This window comes from Notechis scutatus, chromosome 15 (assembly GCF_049901735.1).
Source record: "Notechis scutatus isolate UNSWTSFEM ecotype Mainland chromosome 15, rNotScu1.2, whole genome shotgun sequence".
In the NCBI taxonomy this organism is placed as follows: Eukaryota; Metazoa; Chordata; class Lepidosauria; order Squamata; family Elapidae; genus Notechis; species Notechis scutatus.
This window is the reverse complement of record NC_142023.1, coordinates 5,283,952-5,302,331: the sequence shown is the minus strand read 5'-3', so window position 1 is coordinate 5,302,331 and position 18,380 is coordinate 5,283,952. Positions and strand designations below refer to the sequence as shown.

Sequence of the window (18,380 nt, the reverse complement as noted above, 5' to 3'; positions counted from 1 at the left end):
GAGAGTCATACAAACTCTTCTGATTAATTTAGATGAATAGTCAAAAACTGTTCAGCACCAAAGACAACTCCTATAACTATCTACATTCTTTCCAAAAAAAAGTTTGAATTCATCTCTCTCTGTGTTTGCAAGTTTTAGCAACATTTCCTTCCATTTCAACCATTACTAGTTAGCCATGTTCTCCTCACAGGTGGAAAAATGGTCCCTCTCCCTAAAAGGAGGATAAATATACATGAACGGTGGAGAAAGAGGATCAGATGATGATCTAGCTTTCCAGATGATGGTTTGCCTTTCAGCCTTGCAAAATTCTGTTCATGTCAAAGTAGAATTACTTTATCTGGTCTTGTTTCCTGTCTGGGCTGCCTGTTTGCTACCTTTCAAAGCAAACAGCAGAAATGGCTGATGAACTGACACTTGTGTTTATTGGAGCAATCAGACTTGGATAGTATCAAGAATTTGAGAAGACTTTCTCTCATAGCCTTGATTGAACGCAGGCTGGTAGCCGTGAAGTCTACAATTCACCTCCTATGGTGTCCACAAAACATTAGACAACAAATGTTCACCCACTTTCACGTCTGCCATTTTCTCTCTCTCCACCCCCGACACTACACATCTCCAAGCTCCGGTGGGCCACCCCGAGCTGGTTTTGACATGAGGAATTTGATTATACACTATGTAAAGCTTAAAATTAATCTGAAGTCGAGTTTTTTGGCAGATGAACTCAATACAAATCAAAAGGAACATTCTCAAATCCCTCTGGAAAAGTACTTCAAGAAAGAACTTAACCAACACCTTCAAAGAGAAGCAAATTGATGGCCTTGTTGAAGCATATTCTTCTTTTAATCATGCAAAATTAAGTCTTTCTATGGCTTTGTTCTCCCCCGCAAAGCAGGCCTTTGTCTCCTAGCTCTTTCCTACCTCAAGAGGTCCACCCATTCGGATCAAATGGAAATTCAGAAAGGTATAATTTTGTTTTAACAATGAAAACAAAATATATGTTTTTAAGAAGAGTCTATACAGCCATTTATCTGAAATAATATAGGTTCTCCTGCTTGGGCAGGGGGCTGGCCTAGAAAACCTCCAAGGTCCCTTCCAGTTCATTCTATTCTATTCTATTCTATTCTATTCTATTCTATTCTATTCTATTCTATTCTATTCTATTCTATTCTATTCTATTCTATTCTATTCTATTCTATTCTATTCTACTCTACTCTACTCTACTCTACTCTACTCTACTCTACTCTATTGTACCCTATGACTATCATTAAGTGTTGTACCTGATGATTCTTGACGAATGTATCTTTTCTTCTATGTATACTGAGAGCATTTGCATCAAGACAAAGTCCTTGTGTGTCCAAACACACTTGGCCAATAAAGAATTCTATTCTATTCTATTCTATTCTATTCTATTCTATTCTATTCTATTCTATTCTATTCTATTCTATTCTATTCTATTCTGATGGATGGATAGATAGATAGATAAGACAGACAGACAGACAGACAGACAAATAGATATTCTGTACTTTTGTCTATTCCATTCCATTTTATTCTATTGATAGATAGAAGGATATTCTGTACTATTGTCTAATCTGTTCTGTTCTGTTCTGTTCTGTTCTGTTCTGTTCTATTCTGTTCTGTCCCATTCATTCCATTCCATTCCATTCTATTCTTTCTATTCAAAATAACTAGGGAGACAATTCTACAGTGTAACACAGATTGCTCACTCACAAACCTCAGCCTTTCAAAACTTATTGAAATAGAGGAATCCCTTAGCCCAGACATCCAAATTCCACCAGTGTCTGTTCTTTGGCTTTGGAATCAAAATTAAAAAGTGATCCAAAACGATGCAGAAGAAATAGTTCAGCACATCACAAATGTAAACCATCTGGGCCCCTGCCCTTACCAAAGAATCGATCACTGCAATGCACAACTTGAGAATTCTAGAATCAAAGCAGGTTGTGCACTACAAAACTTCACAGAAAAACCTTCATCGATCCCAACCATTTTTATACAACAAGATCTCCAATCCTATTGTAGTTATACCCCAAATAGACCAGACAACTAACCAGGAAAGTCCAAAGAGTTTGCAAATACAAATGGCAGGCTGTTCTTGGTTACCTGTTTACCATCCTGGGTGGGAAAGAGCGTAGAAGAATCATCCAAAGGTTCTTTCCAAAAAGGCAACTGGATTTGCTTGGGTGTTTCCCCCTTGAAAATGTTTCGATTCTCATCCAAGAAGCTTTTGAAGAACTGAAGAAGCTTATTGGATGAGAAGCGAAACCTCTTCAAGGAAAAACCAGGTCTGAAGAACTGAAGAAGCTTCTTAGATGAGAAGCAAAATGTCTTCCAGGAAAAAAAGGAAGTCCAGTTGCCTTTTGAAAAGCACTTTCGGGACAACCTTGACCTGGATAATTGAGAATCTCACAAATGAAGGTGAAATTACATGTCCCAGGATAATGTTGCAGGATCCAATCTGGGTCAGTCACTGGGACCAGATGTTTTTGTCTTCTGAGCTTTTGGACTCGTGCTGGAACCCATCCTTGAGGAACTTCTCTCTAGCAGCATGTGTGCTTTGGGCTGATCTAGTGTGCGGTATTTATGTTGCCTGTTGTAACTGATTGACAATCTCCCTAGGTGATTGTAGAAGAAGCCACTTACCATGACAGACACATGTAGAATGTGCATCTGTTCATCCACAATCTCCGAAGGTTCTTGAAGGCTTGGTGGTGTGGCCCGGGAAAGTTGTTCAGTGCTGCTCATGGACACATGGAAGTAGAGTGTGCCGTTTTCCAACCACTGCTGTTTCCAGTGTACCAAAGAAAGATCTGACACCGTTCCTGACATCTCTGCAAGAATTAAAAATAGAACTTATTATTTATATATATTGCTAAAAGTGCTCATCTCGCAGCCATTTGTCATTCATTCTGGTCTGCAATTGTATTTTTAAAATTACATGGTTGTGTTTGTCATTTCCTTTCTTATCTCATCCACATGTTTCCCCCCTTCATGTTCTCTTACATTTGAAGAAGAAAGAACCTGGTCTATTTTGACCAGGTCATGGTTAACCCAAAGGTGTTTTTTTTCCCCAAAAAATAATTGGTTAGCATTTTTCTAGCACATCAGCGCATAAGTCCCAAAGGTGCTTTTTTTTTAAAAAAAAAAAAAAAGCTGGACTTTCTTTGTTTTTCCTTGAAGACATTTCACTTCTCATCCAAGAAGCTTCTTCAAGTTCTGAAGAACAGTTCTGAGGCTTCTTGGATGAGAAGCGAAACGTCAAGGAAAATCAAAGAAAATCCGATTGTCTTTTGAAAAAAAGCCCTTTGGGATTTATCTGCTAGAAAAATACTAACCCATTATAATCAATTCAATAATTGGCCTTATTAACGTCGTTACATCTCCAAGAGAGCAGCAAAGACTCAAAAAGACAAAAATGCTTAAAATGAAATGGGAAGTTATTTTCTTTGCTAGTTGTGAATTTCATCAGCCACCTACTGGGATCAACTGCATTGGCCAGTTTGGGGAGTAGTGAAAAACTATTCCCAATTAAATGGCCTAACCATGGGGAACTTTAGCACATACACCCTTTGCTTCCTACAAGAACAGAAGTTTTGCTTCTCATTAACTAGAGGACCCTTTGAAAACTAAACAAAAGGGACAATTGCTTCTTTAAACTCCACTGAATGAAAAATCCATCAGAGGTCCATGTAGTCCTTTTATGACTCGATTGAGCAAAAGGGAGGAACACAAATTTAAAACAAAGCAAAGCCTTCTTCCTCGTACGCTTCCCTGTCAGCATCGATTTCTAATAAGTTGGTGAATCTTAATGAATTGTTCCAATATTACATCAATTATATTAACGATATCATCCTGTGTGACCTATAGACAACTGGAAATTAACCAGACCGAAAGAGGAATATCTAGGTGATATGGGCAAAGAAGTTTTTCTTTCCAGAGGGAATATTAAATATTTTTTTAAAAAAAAAACATTACTCAGATTATCTTAAAGGGCCCTTTTGCAAAAGGCAACTGGCCTTTCTCGGGTTTTTTTTCCTCCTTGAAAGCGTTTCACTTCTCATCCAAGAAGCTTCTTCAGTTCTAACTGAATATAAATCCTTATATTTCCCCGCTGTTCAGATAGAACTGAAGAAGCCTCTTGGATGAGAAGTGAAACGTTTTCAAGGAAAACAACAACAAGAAGAAAATCAAACAACAAGAATTGTGGTCGATAGCAAAGGTCTTTGGGAAAAACCATACAAAGAAGAAGGCAGCTTTAAGGGATTCAACTAAAAACATTCTGCTGCAGTCTAGACACCACAAGTCCCTTTGCCCCCAAAGCAGTTTTCCAACCCCTTTTCATGTACAGAAATATTCTTATCCTACTCTGATCCCCTCTTTTGCACATTTTCTAAAATGACTTTTCTTAAGCCATCCTAGCCAAGGTTTTAGCTCCTTTCTCCCCTCCTCCTTCAAGACTAATTTGTGGTGGGACTTATTTCGATGTGTGTGTGTGTGTGTGTGTCTGCCTACCGAGATGAGGTGGACCGGTTGCTTTCGTGGTGTGGAGACAATAACTTGGTCCTCAACACCAATAAGACCAAGGAGCTTATAGTGGATTATTGAAGGAACAGATCAGACATCCAACCCTTGCTTATCAATGGGGACCGAGTGGAGCAAGTGGCCGGTTTTAAGTTTCTGGGTGTCACCCTAAAAGAGGACCTGACCTGGGGGGGCTCACATTGCAGCCCTGGTCAAAAGGGCCCTGCAGAGATTATACTACCTGAGGCTTCTCAGGAAACAACAACTGAATGAAAAACTGCTGGTGACCTTCTACCGCTGCACCAGAAAAAGTATCTTAACTTACAGCCTCTGTGTGTGGTTTGCCAATTGCACAGGGGCAGATAGGACAGCGCTCCAGAGGGTGAACGTCATTACCCAGAGGATCATTGGTTGCCCTCTCCCCTCTTTGGAAGAGCTTTAGAGCTCCAGCTGCCTTAAGAAAGTTTAAAACATTCTCAAAGATCCATCTCATCCTGGGAACGCCCCCCCTTTTTTTTGAACTACTACCATGTGGCAGACGGTACACAATAATAAAAACAAGGACAAATAGGCTGAAAAACAGCTTCTATCCCAGGGCAGTAGCTCTTTTGAATTCTGCTGTGTTGCTGCGGTGTCGGGGGTTTCCGGTTCAATGTGTGGAGGGTGAAGGATGTGTGTTTGTGTTTATTTTCATGGTCATGATGTGCACTGAAGATGGTGTTTGATGTCGTTGTACAAGGTGCAATGACAACAATGTAAACTAAACTAAACTAAAGACTCAGAACTGTCTCCCTCACACACTGCATTGGATTGAAAACCAAGATGTTGTTTTCACTCTTGAGGGGAAAAAACAAACAAACCAAGGTTAAAATAGCCCAGCGTACTGCCTTCCTTGGCACAATGTCTAATTATTTTATTGACATCTCCAAGAGAGAAGCGTTATAATTAGAAACCTCAAGGTGGTTACTTGGTGGCTCTGGTTATTGTTTATATCCCTAGAAGCAAAAGAAGGCATGTGGGACCAGTCTCTAGTGGCCATCTATGCATCTACTAGGAGAATGGAGAAACAGATCCTTATGAACAAGACTTCTTGTCTTCAGGATCCAATCCCAGTCGGTTGCTGGGACCAGACGTTTGTTCTTCCAAGGTTTTCATGCTGTTGTGGCCCTAGGGCAGCTTCACAGAGCTGGCAGCAGAATTGGACAGTAGTGAGGAGGTTTGGGGAGGAACCTGGGCTGGGTCTGGAAGCTGAGGAAGGCTCGGACGAGGGCTCTGCATCAGAGGCAGAGATTGGGCCAGGGCAGGCTGGCAGTCAACAGCTGCCTTCGGATTTGGACAGCAGTGAAGTGGGGGAGCTTCTAGAACCGGTTCCCAGCAGTTCCCAGCACACACAGAGCTAGCAGAAGACAAGGACAATTGAGAAAGCAGGGTTGACTCAGGAGTAAAGCCACACCTGATTCTATCTCTCTATTTATGCAACCTAGGATTGTGTTGGCAATCAGAAAAAGAGTCAAAGTTTACTTTTTCTTTCACCTCCCCTTCGTGTCTGAAATCTCACAGATCTTCTAATATTTTAAACCACTTTATAAGGGACTCTTTGAAACACACATACACCCCTCCATTTAATGCAAGTAGGAGTTGTGTGTGTGTGTGAGAGAGAGAGAGAGAGAAAGAGAGAGAGAGAGAAAGAGAATGAAAGAGAGAGGGGGGAGGGAGGGAAAATTCAAACTAGATGCCTTATGGGGGCGTGCAGCATTATTCCTCTTTTCAATGCAGCATCTGTGATGGTCATAAACAAACATTAAATATTAACACCGATGGAGAATTGTAAATTGTAAATTGGATAAGACTTGTCAGAGATACACAGAGAATGGCAAATTCTCTAGGAGGATCAGGAATTCTTTTAAGGAATGATTTAAAAGTTGGAGCAGAGCTCAATTCTTGGTGGCTTCACAAACATGTTTGAGCGGGTTTGGATTTTTTTGGGAAGGACGCGGAGGTGACTTGTCCTCTGCTTCTTTCTCTTTTTCCGCTTCTTGGGTTAGCTTGCAGCTCTGGTTTTCATTGTGGGCTCCCATCCAAAGTAGAGATCAAGTCTGTCCCTGCTTAGCTGTTTCAAGACTAGCCAAAGTCAGGTTTATATGTTATCATTTCCTGGGACAGCATCTTAGAAGCATCCACCAAACAACAGAGAAGGAAGAATAGGGGTTTGAAAATGCTAAAATGGATTCCAAACCTAAGAGTGTGTGTGTGTGTGTACGTACATACGTATGTGCAGGGAAGGTGGGAGGGAGAGGTGGGGAAAGAAAGAGAGAGAGTGAGAGAGAGGAAGAGAGGATGAAAGAGAAAGAGAGAGGGAGAGAGAAAGAAAGAAAGAGAGGAAGAAAGAGAAAGATGCAGGGAGGAAGATGGGGGGAGGAGGGAGAGGGAGGGAGGGAGGGAGAGAGAGAGAGAGAATATGCATGTGATGAAACCAGTGAAGAAAAAAACAGTAGGTGCCCATAATAGTTAGTTAGTTAGTCAGTTAGTTAGTTAGTTAGTTAATTCTGATAAAGAAATAGCTTGTCTCCCAGAGTTGTGGATGCTCCAACACTGGAGGTTTCCAAAAATAGATTGGACAAGCATTTGACTGGGATGGTATAAGGCTCTTGTCTTGAGCAGGGGTTGGACTAGAAGACCTCTGTAGTCCCTTCCAGCCCCAAGGTTCTAGGATCCTAATATTGTTATGAGTGTAAATCAGCGTCTTCCCAAGTCATTAAGACAATAGCCAAGTTTCCTGAGTCAGAAGGAACGCCAAAATCAAAACCCTCTTGATACTACCTCGATAGAGACTATTTTCTGTACTGCAACATGGGAAACCATTGTGTACATGTTGCTTCGTTCTCATCTGCGATAAAAAAATAAAAAGTTCTAATCTTCCAAGTGAGATCGACAAACCTTCGACTGACTCAGCCGGAATATAGAATTTAAGTGTCTGAACCATCAAGATTTACTGCTTTGCCTGCGTGAAGCCTGACAGCATGAATGAAACTCCTGCTGCAAGGAAAAACCTACTCGTGTTTATCCATAATGGTAGACCATTTTTTTTTTACTAAACTAGCATGCCGCAATCCCTAGCCATCCTCCTACTGGCTCAGCGACAAGCACAGCTTTGATGACCATCCTCTTCTTTGAACGACCCCATAATCCCTTGCCGGGTGGAGCCTGGGTAACTGAATGGAGCCAGCAGAGTGTTTTTTTTTTAATGGCCGGATGCCTTTCCTGTCACCGATACGGAGTTTTGTTCAGCAGCTATATTCTCACTGTGCCCAAAGAGAGAAAATATCTGCCTCTACCTAGGATCGAACTCACATCTTCCTGATTGTGAGACGAGAACTCCACCTCTAGGCCACCGCAACACTCCACAGCTTTGATGACAATGTAACCCCCCAAAAGAAAAGAAAGCCCCACCCATCTCTTGGCTTCCCATGTCCAAACAAAGGCAAGATTCCTAAGCCAACTTTCCGATCTTGATTTCTGACGCTGCATTTGGTTGGGTGGAGTGAAGAACCATCAATGTTATGTTAAAGAGATGGGGCGCTCAAGAAGGCATTAAACCACAATCATTCCATTGGGCTTGGCCTTAGAAGACACCGTGAAGGCAGCAACCCTGGTTTGTAAACCGCGATTTATGATGTTTCCCCACCCGCTGCCCAATTGTTTGTTGTTAAATAAATCAAAGCGTATTGCCGACTTGAAGCTAGTGAATTTTTCTCCCGGTGAATTTTGGGATGGTTGGAGCCAGTTTGTGCCAGGAGTGTGATGAAATGAGCAAGATTTTTATTTGATCTCTGCTAACTGTATCATTTGAGCGTCCATCTGAACCTTTTTTATTTTCTTGGCTTCATCTGAATGTAACAAAAAAAAAAAAAAGACTAATCGGTCATTTAATACTCTCTATTGCCTTCTTCTTTTTTTAAAAAAATAGAATATCCCTCTATTGTGAAGCCCGGGGGAAAAAAAAAAAAGACCTAGGTCAGGTATAAATTCTTTTATCTCTTCTTTGTGCAAGGAATGTATGTAAAGTAAACCTAATTAGGACCTGCCTGATTTATGTCTTTAAAGATTTGTTCAGGAACTGTGAACAATGATCTGAGAAACAGGTTGTGCGTGGCATGAGTTCTCATTTCTACTTAAAACTGAGATCATTCCTTAGCTTGTTTCCAAAAGGAAATTGAGCCAACTAAAATTTAACTTTCTAAAAAGGAAATTTAGCCAACTGCAGTTACACTGGAAAATACTACAATATGCCCAGAAGGCAAGATGAGAAACAATGAATGGAAACTCATCAAGAAGCAAAGCAACCTGGAATTGAGGAGAAACTTCCAAAAAATGATGACAATTAACCAGTGGAAGACAGAAGTTTGTGGGTGTTTCATCACTGGAGGTTTTAAAGAAGAGACTAGACAGTCACTTATCTAAAATGGTATAAGTTCTCCTGTTTGAGCAGTGGGCTAGGCTAGAAGACCTCCAAGGTCCCTTCCAGCTTTATTCTGGTTGATTGATTATGAGTTGGGCAGTTTGCAAAAAAATAAAAGTTGTGCTTTTTTTTGTTCTCGTTCTCTTCCAAATGTTTACGCTGGCAAGCTGTGAACCAATTGCCCCTTCATTAGTGCTGGGTAAGAAAATGGCACGTTTCAATCTTCGGATATGCCGGGATTATATTTACAATATTTACAAGGATTGGAGGTCACAGAGGAATAATAGCTGCTCAAGGACATTGTATTAACGTGTTGCAATCTTTGTTCAAGATGTTAACCCAGTTGAACAGACCATGAGTCTTCCCAACGGAATGAGAGGCTGCCACAGAGAGGAGGGGGTTAAGCTATTTTCTAAACCACCTGAAGGTCAGACGAGGAATAATGTATGGAAACTGATCAAAGAGAGGTTCAATGGGGGCAAGGCTCACTTCCTCACTTAATGAAAGAAATTGTGGTCATAAGTCGAGGACCAGCTGTATAGACTGACTCTCCCCTCTCCTGTTCTGACCTAGGCTTCCCAAGATTATGAAGCCGACCCCTCGTCCCAATAAAAACCCCTTTATTTAGGTTAAAGGGAATTCCTATCCAGCAAAGTCTCGGCTAACAGTCTTTCATGAGATTTCACAACTACAGACCTTTATCAGAGAGTTGCCAGGCCGATATCTTCTAAATGCCACACTGTAGCATCAATGACTCGGCAAGAAGTCTGGAACAAATCATCACCCTAATGAATTGAACTAATGGTCTCCTGCAAACCCCACTCCCCTTTCGCTCCTCTTTATTCCCTATGGGGGGAGGGGCCATTCATTGTCCACCTGTGCCCTTACTCTTGAATCGACTCTTGTTCCTTAACTGTTCCCTTCTCCTGGCAGCTCTGTGCATGTGCACACTGGGAACAGGCTCCAGCTGTTCTTCTTCCCCACTGATCTCTGACTCTGAAGGCAGCTGATAACTGTCAGACGACCCTGGCCCCATCTCTGCCTCTGATGCAGAGCCCTTGTCAGAGCCTTCCTCAGACTCCAGGACTGGCCCATGTTCCTCCCCAACCTCCTCACTGTCCGAGTCTGCCACCAGCTCCACTGGCCGCTGGTGGGCCACAACACTTATGGCTCTTTCTACACTTAAGACTGTTACAGCATTCCCTTGGTCAGGGGATCCAAATCCAGATGCTTGACAACTGATTCATACTTATGACAGTCATGGTGTCCTGGAGTCACATGATCCCCTTTTGCGACTTTCTGGCCAGCCAAGTCAACAGGGGGGCCATTTAACAACTGTGTAACTAACTTAACAACTGCTAACTGATTCACTTAACGACGGTGGCAGGAAACCTTCGTAAAATGGGGGGGAAACTCATTTAACAACCATCTTGCTTTGCAGCAGAAATGTTGGGTTCATTTGTGGTCATAAGCCGAGGACTAACAGTAATCATCCTTGCCTCTCACTTGCCGGCCGATGTTTAGGAGCCTCCACGGCTCCATAATAGGTGGCCTTCTCTTCTCCGAGAGCAACGGTGCATGAAACTCACAAGCCTACATTTTTTATAATGCTCATGAATTTAAAATAATAATAATAATAATAATATGACAAGTAGCTTGAAGTGGGCCATGGCTTTGCGAAGTGCTTTTCTCTTAACTCTGGGAGATGTATTCAGCTCGGCTCATTCTCCGATCCATTTGCAATATTTGCAATGCAAATATTACGATTAAGAGAGCAAGGACATTTGTAGTGTTTGTAATCATCAGAGAAAATAAGGACCAGTCCTAGGAATGGGATAAAACTGGTCTTAGCTGATTAAAATGGTGTCCCTCTTTTCTACCTTACCCTCCCTCCCTCCCTTCCGTCTTCCTTCCTTCTCTCTCTGCCTTTCTCCCTCCCTCACTTCTCTCTCCCCCCTCCTCCCTCCCTCCTTTCCTTCCTTCTTTCTCTCTTTGCCTTCCTTCCTTCTCTCTCTGCCTTCCTTCCTTCTCTCTGCTTTCCTCCCTCCCTTTCTCTCTCTCTCTCCCCTCGCTCCATTCCTTTCTCCCTTCCTTCTTTCTCACCCCTTCTTTCCTTCCTTCCTTTTCTATACCTATAGAAAATGTTTGTAGACAAGCAGTTTCATTCGTTGATTGTTCTCACTATCAGGAAATCTCTCCCTAGTTCCAGGTTGCTTCTCTCCTTGCTTAGTTTCCTTCCATTGTTCCTTATCATGCCTTCATATGCTTTGGAGAATAGTCTGACTCCCTCTTCTTTATGGCAACCCCTCAAATATTGGAAAACTGCTATCATGTCGCCCTCTCATCCTTCTTTTCAGTAGACTAGACATACTATACATACAGAAGTTATTGATTTCCCGCTCCCTGCTCCCTACCAATCATGAACCACTTCTGTGACTTTCTCCTGACTTGTTTAGATTGTAATTCAGCCTCAAGTACATTACTTTTATTTATAATACCGGTGTTTGAGCAGGGTTGCTGGAAGCTCTCAAAAATTATTTACAGGGCTCTTTTGATTTTCAATTTCCAAACCATTCAATCCCATTTTTTATTCATCTTCAGAGGTTTCCGTTGACCAGGGACTATTAAACAAAACAACAGCCTAGCAGGAAATCTGGGAGGAAAACTCAAACATTAAAAAGCATATAATTTCTTCTGCACTTCTTTTTTTTTTAAAAGTGGAATAGAAATACATTTGTTTCTGGGATTGCTCTCCCTCACGTATCCTCCACCCCCACCAAAAAAAAAATATGGGATAGAATCAAGATCACATGAAGTATTAATACTATTTTATAACAGGTCGGTAACACTACACTTGGTATATTGCATCCAGATTGGGTCGCCATGATATAGAATAAAATAGAATTCTTTATTGGCCAAGTGTGATTGGACACACAAGGAATTTGTCTTTGGTGCAAATGCTCTCAGTGTACATCAAGAAAAACAAAATAGCATTCATCAGGAATACAATGCTTAGTGATCGTCATAGGTTACTAATAAGCAATCAAATCTTACTAGGAAACAAATAAAGCAATATAAATTGTAATGATACAAGCAAGATGAAAACGACATTGAGACTCTAGAAAGACGAGTTGCAGAGAAGAGCAACCAAGACGATTCGGGGACTGAAGACTAAAATATAGGAAAAATGGTTGCAGGAATTGGATATCTCTAGTTTAAGCAAAAGAAGGACCGGGGTGACATATTTGAGGGGTTGTCATAAAGAAGAGAAGGTCAACTTTTTTTTTTCCAAAGCACCAGAAGGCAGGACAAGAAGCAATGGATGAAAACGAATCAAGGAGAGGAGAGAAGCAACCTAGAACTAAAGATTTCTTGACAGTGAGAACAATTAACCAGTGGAACAACTTGCCTCCAGAAATTGTGGGTGCTCCATCACTGGAGGTTTTCAAGAAAAGACTGTCTGGAATGCTATAAGTTCTCCTGCCTGAGCAGGGGGTTGGACTAGAAGACCTCCAAGGCCCCTTCCAACTCCACTATTCTGTTATTCTTATGACTGAGCTACAAAACACTGGTATTTTTATTTAAGGAGATATGAGATGAGTGCAGGATCCCATGACTGGTCAAGGACCACACAATCCATCTATCTTGGTTTTATCACCTCTCTCACTGTTCAGACCCAAACCCATTTCCAATAAAACAAACAACAACCAAAGGGAACAGAAACCTTTAAATGAGTCGTACGAATCCCCAGTTAAAAGGCTGCTGCAAACTAATTAACTTTGATAAGCACAAATCTTGCCAAATCTGTGCGAGACTGCCAAAAATCACAGATAAAAAATATTTCACAACAGAAGAGTCTTCAAATACCAACTTAAGATACTGTAATGTCCACGAGGCTGAGTTTCAAAATGTCTTTGCTTCCTGCAAAGAACGTTCGCTTCACAGCTGCCTTTTATCTCCTTAAAGGAGGGGCCATTACAGCCTTACCCCCGAGTCACCTGTGCTGTTGCAGCTGCTCTTTCCTGTGAGCAATCCTGCGTGCACACGCACTTGGCACAGGCTCCTCGGGAACCTCCTCATCGCTGCTGCCAGCCCCCACAATCTCTGAAGTCAGCAGTCCACTCCCTAATGGTCCTGGCCCCTCACCTGAGTCCTCGCTCACCTCAGCCGTCCGCACCTGCTGCCGGCTAACCACAACACTTGCTTCCTTCAGTCTCTTTGTGTCTTAGGAAGAATGGTGGAAAAATCTAGAATGACATTGGATAAAAAAACAAAAAAACACGCCACCACTCTGTCTATCATCTTATGTCAGGAAATAAAGGCCGCTCTCCCCCACCTCCAAAGGAAGCAGAATATCTGTGGGAACTCGCAAAGACCCCTTTTTGTACTGCATTAGTCAAAACCAGAATCCCCGTGTCAGAGCTGTCAGGAATGGCTTGTATGTCTTTCGGCATGAAAGGGCCTCAAAAACTGAAATATGTTGCTTCTTGACGGGGGGGAGGGAGCGAAGTATCCCTGGGGGAACTGTTTGACAAGGGTGGGAGAAGAGAAATGGACTGCAACGGTAACCTATACATACATTCGCTTTTAAGGCCTGGACTCATTTCCTTGCTATTTAGAGCCAACAAATGCATCATTTAAGGAAGAACTGAATTAGAAAGCTGGAAGGGAAGGTCTTCGTCCTATTTCCACTTTCCTTCCCTAAAGCTGGATGATCTCACCGTTTGAGCCACCCTGAAACCGTGTGCGATGACAACCTATCACAAATTGTGATTGGAATATATATCCCCATCCTCCTCTTGTCCTCGCGCTCCTCTTGACTTTGTTCGCTCCCTGTCTGCCGTTTGACCTCTCTGAGCTTGGTGGTTTTCTTGCAGACCTTTCAGGACCCAACTAGGCAACATCATCAGTGCTTGGAGGAAGTGAGGGTTTGTGGATTGGAGAGAAGGAGGAAAAAAAGGGGAGGAGCGGAAAGAAGGAAGAGAAGGGTGACAACTTGGTGCTGTCTGTGTTTGGTTCTTTTTTGCAGGCATTTAATTACTCAGCTTAGGATGTTACATCATCAGTGCTCGAGGAGGATGGGTTTTGTGGAGTGGAGGAGGACTGTGGGGTCCTTGGTGCTCTCTGAGCTTGGTTACTTTCTTGCAGAAGTTTCATTACCCAACTAGGTAACATCATCAGTGCTAGAAGGGAGTGGGGTTTAGGAGGAGGAGGAGGAGGAGGACTGTGGCATCCTTGGTGCTCTCTAAGCTAGATGGTTTTCTTGCAGTCATTTCATGACCCAACTAGATAGCATCATCAGTGCTAGAAGGGAGGAGGAGGAGGAGGAGGACTGTGGGGTCCTTGGTGCTCTCTGAGCTTGTTACTTTCTTGCAGATGTTTCATGACCCAACTAGGTAACATCATCAGTGCTAGATGGGAATGGAGTTTGTAGGTAGGAGGAGGAGGTGGAGGAGGACCGTGGCGTCCTTGGTGCTCTCTAAGCTAGGTGGTTTTCTTGCAGTCATTTCATGACCCAACTACATAACATCATCCATGCAAGAAGGGAATGGAGTTTGTGAGGAGGAGAAGGAGGAGGACCGTGGGGTCCTTGGTGCTCTCTAAGCTTGTTTGTTTCCTTGCAGACATTTCATTACCCAACTAGGTAACATCATCAGTGCTACAAAAGGGATTGGGTTTTCTCCCTGTTTATATAAAAAAGACTTGCCCTGCCAATATTGGTTGGACTGTTGTTTTCATACGAGGTTGACCTCTATTTGCCTAAGACTAACTAGCATTTTGAGGTTGTTCCTGAGCAACTAAGAAACGGGAGAACGTGATCCTTTGAGGCAGGTGTACCTAAAAACCTGACAGAACATTGCATATTATGTATGTCTCCATTACATTATGATTTTTTTTAATATATCTCTATGAAAAGATTGCCAATCTCAGTTTGTATCTCAGCTTTACAGCCCTCAAGGAATCTTACAGTTGACTCACATAAAACTGGGAAGGCTCTTAAAGATTCCGCTGTAAATTTAATTGAATACAAACCATCTGCTGCACACATAATACATTCCATAAAAATAATAATAACAATAATAAAAAAAGAAAAGCGAGAGAGAGTGGGAGGGACAGATAGTGCAAAGTCAGGTCGAGCTGGGTATTTGCAAAGCTTTACCAATCACTTCAAGTCAACCTTGCTCTGGAAACGGCGCTCTAATGCCGAGAGAAGGGAAAATATACATCCCCTCCCTTTTTTCAATTCATGTCTGATTTGTATCTTTTATCCCGGCTCTTTGATGCATTAATCCCATTGTGAGTCTTAGGTGATGAAAAGCCTAATGCAATTTGATGTACTTGGAGGTAATGAATATTTAGTAACCAGATGTTGCATCCCTCAGATATATATATATATAAATCTACACCGAAGCTTCCTGACTATTACTGGGAATAAAACAAGAAAAGAAGAAGAAGAAAAAAATCAACAGAACAAAATGTTTTTTTAGATCTCTTATCATTGATAAACAGCTAGTCCCCTACTTAACACCACAACTGAGCTCCATTTTTTTTGTTACTAAACAAAACAGTCATTAAGTGAGTTTCCCCCATCTTACGACCTTTTTTGCCACTGTTGTTAAGTGAATCTGAAGGTCGCAAAAGGGGATGATGTAATCCTGTCATATGACTGCAACCATCATAAATGGGAGACAGCTGCCAAGCATCAGAATTTGGATCATCAACGGTCATAAGTGTGAAAAATGGTCGCAACTTGCTTTTCCCCCCCCCCAGTGCCGTTGTAACTTTGAAACGGTCACTGAATGAACCCTTGTACTTTGAGGACTGCCTGTACTAATATGCCTCGCAGATGCTCTGTTTTAGAGCACCATTTCCCAGCATGCTCAGCTTCCAGGTGCGTGGACTTCACCTCCCAGAAGCTCCCAACCATCATGGCCACCGTGGAAAATTCCAGAAGTCCACACGTTGTGGAAATTGAGCCTTCTGGGCCGAGGCTGAGAGGAAGTGATTAATCTTCCAAGATTAACTTGGATCTGAATCTGCCTAAGCTTAATAAGTCTGTCACACTTGGTTCCTCCGTGTGCAATCAAGGAAATTAAGGAAAGGAAAGAAAAAAGAGAAGGGGATATAAATCGGATTAACAATTAATAAATAGCTATCAGGCATATATATATACACTGGCTGCTATGGTTACATGGCTTTTCGGGCCCAATTTCACCCAGCCTTCTAAATCTAGGAAGCATTTTTAATTTAAAAAGTTTAACATTTCCCATTAAAAATCTCAAAAATGTTCCACAGTTTAAAAATAAAAAAGCTTTCCTTTCCTTTCCTTTCCTTTCCTTTCCTTTCCTTTCCTTTCCTTTCCTTCCCTTCCATCTTAGGAGACTCCAGGAGACCACATAAATCTTCAATCAATTCACGCATACACACATTTTAAACATGATCCATGGCTTGCTAGCTATTAGGAAGTTATTTCATATGGTAATTCTGGTTTTTCCTTTCTTTTCCTTTCTTTTCCTTTCCTTTCCTTTCCTTTCCTTTTCCCTTCTTTCCTTTTCCCTTCTTTCTTTCTCTCTCCCTCCCTGTTTCCTTTTCCTTCCTTTTCCTTCTTTCTTCTTCTCCCCTCCCTTCCTTTCTCTCTCCCCTCCCTGTTTCCTTCTCCTCTCCTTTTCTTCTTACTTTCCACCCTACCTCCTCTCCCTCCCCCTGTTTTCCTTCTTCCTCCTCCTCCTTCCCCTTCTCTTTTTCTTTCTATTTCCTCCCTCCCTTCTCCCCCTTCCCTTCCTTCCATGTTACCCCCCCTTCCCTTCCTTCCATGTTAAAATCTCTATTGGGGGAGTGAATATTTCTTGTCTTTCCCTCATCCCCCGCAAACTCCAGATACTTTAGAAATTCTCTTGGGGTTACCTGCTTTTATTTTTACACGGAGGCAGAGTAACCTGGTTTTTGATTCCTTTCACCACAATGCATCCCTCTATTGATCTGATGGTTTGGAGGAAAATGGTAGCCAAGCCCATCCCCGTATAATTATATCCATGCTGCCGCCTTACCAAGAGTGGAGAAGTCACTGCCTCCTCGCCCTGGGTGCATGGAGAGCCATTGCAGCTGGTTGATAAGACACAGGCTTCTCCCTGGATCCACCACCCCAAACACAGATGTTCAAGGCCCATGAGAAACTTTCCCGCCAAGAGGCTTTTATAAATAGCATATCTGTTCAGCCGCTCATGGCGGCTGGGGAAAACTCCGTCCCGAGCACCCGACAGAGGAGGGAGGAGTTTATGTACTCTGTTTGCAAAATGTTATGACTTGCTGCTGAGCCTAAAAAAAAACCAAAAAATTAACTTCATAAAAATCCCAGCTCTCTAGAGAGCACTGCGGTTTTTGAAGCTGGGCTCCCCGCAACTCTACCTTCTATACACAGCAGGCACGTTTTGTGTTGTTCCCGCACGGCTGGAGTGATATTGCTTTTATGGCCTTCATGATGCTGGGGGCCCTCTCAAGAAGCTACATTTTGGAAGGCGGAGGAGGGTTTGAAGAGGAGCAACTGGAGGAAACCAAGACAAAAGAAGTGATCGCAACACAGCCGTTCCTGCTAAAACGCAAAGAAAGCCTAGCTGCGGGGAAAGACAGAAACGAGAGGTGATGCTGGAAAGCCAAGAGGTGTTTGCCTGGAGAAATAAGTCAAGAAAGAAAGAAATTTAAATACAGTATATGTGAATTTGGGGACGTCAGAAGGAAGCCGATAACAGCGATCTGGAAAGGGCGACTGTCGGAAGTCAACAAAGATACAGAATCAGTTTCTCCTCCATTAATTTTCGCATCACCATAGAAAAAGACATATGGTTGCTTCACAAGTATAATTTTTCCTATGTGCCCGGAGGGCTCAATAAATTAAATGTGTAAATACTGGAAGAATTTCTAAATAAATATGTTCTAGTAACAACTGCATTGAAATTATAGAGTGAAATGGAACAGAACAGAACAGAACAGAATAGAAAATATGGGATGGGATGGACTGGAATGGAATGGACTGGAATAGAATAGAATGGAATGGAATGGAATGGAATGGAAAAGAGTAGAGTAGAGTAGAGTAGAGTAGAGTAAAGTAGAACAGAACAGAACAGAACAGAACAGAATAGAATAGAATAGAATAGAATAGAATAGAATAGAATAGAATAGAATAGAATTCTTTATCGGCCAAGCATGATTGGACACACAAGAACTTTGTCTGTTGATGTTATTACTCTAGAAGGAAGGGTGTATCAATGCCCCCTCAATTGATACACAATCTCCACTCAATAGATACACCAGAATAGATTGTTACCAAAAGGTGACACCTTTTCAAGAAGTTCAGTTCTACAAATGCATCCAGGCCCAAAACGGCTGG

At 42.1% G+C, this 18,380-nt stretch overlaps 1 protein-coding gene across 3 annotated transcripts in view; it reads right to left on the bottom strand.

Moving 5' to 3' along the window:
• Positions 1 to 18,380, bottom strand: part of ASTN2 (astrotactin 2) — a 319,108-nt gene that overhangs the window by 233,746 nt on the left and 66,982 nt on the right. For all 3 annotated transcript variants that reach the window (XM_087943907.1, XM_087943906.1, XM_087943905.1), the window contains exon 2: positions 2,659 to 2,846. In XM_087943907.1, the coding sequence (XP_087800033.1) occupies positions 2,659 to 2,846 (188 nt within the window). The remainder of the gene's footprint in view (positions 1 to 2,658; positions 2,847 to 18,380) is intronic.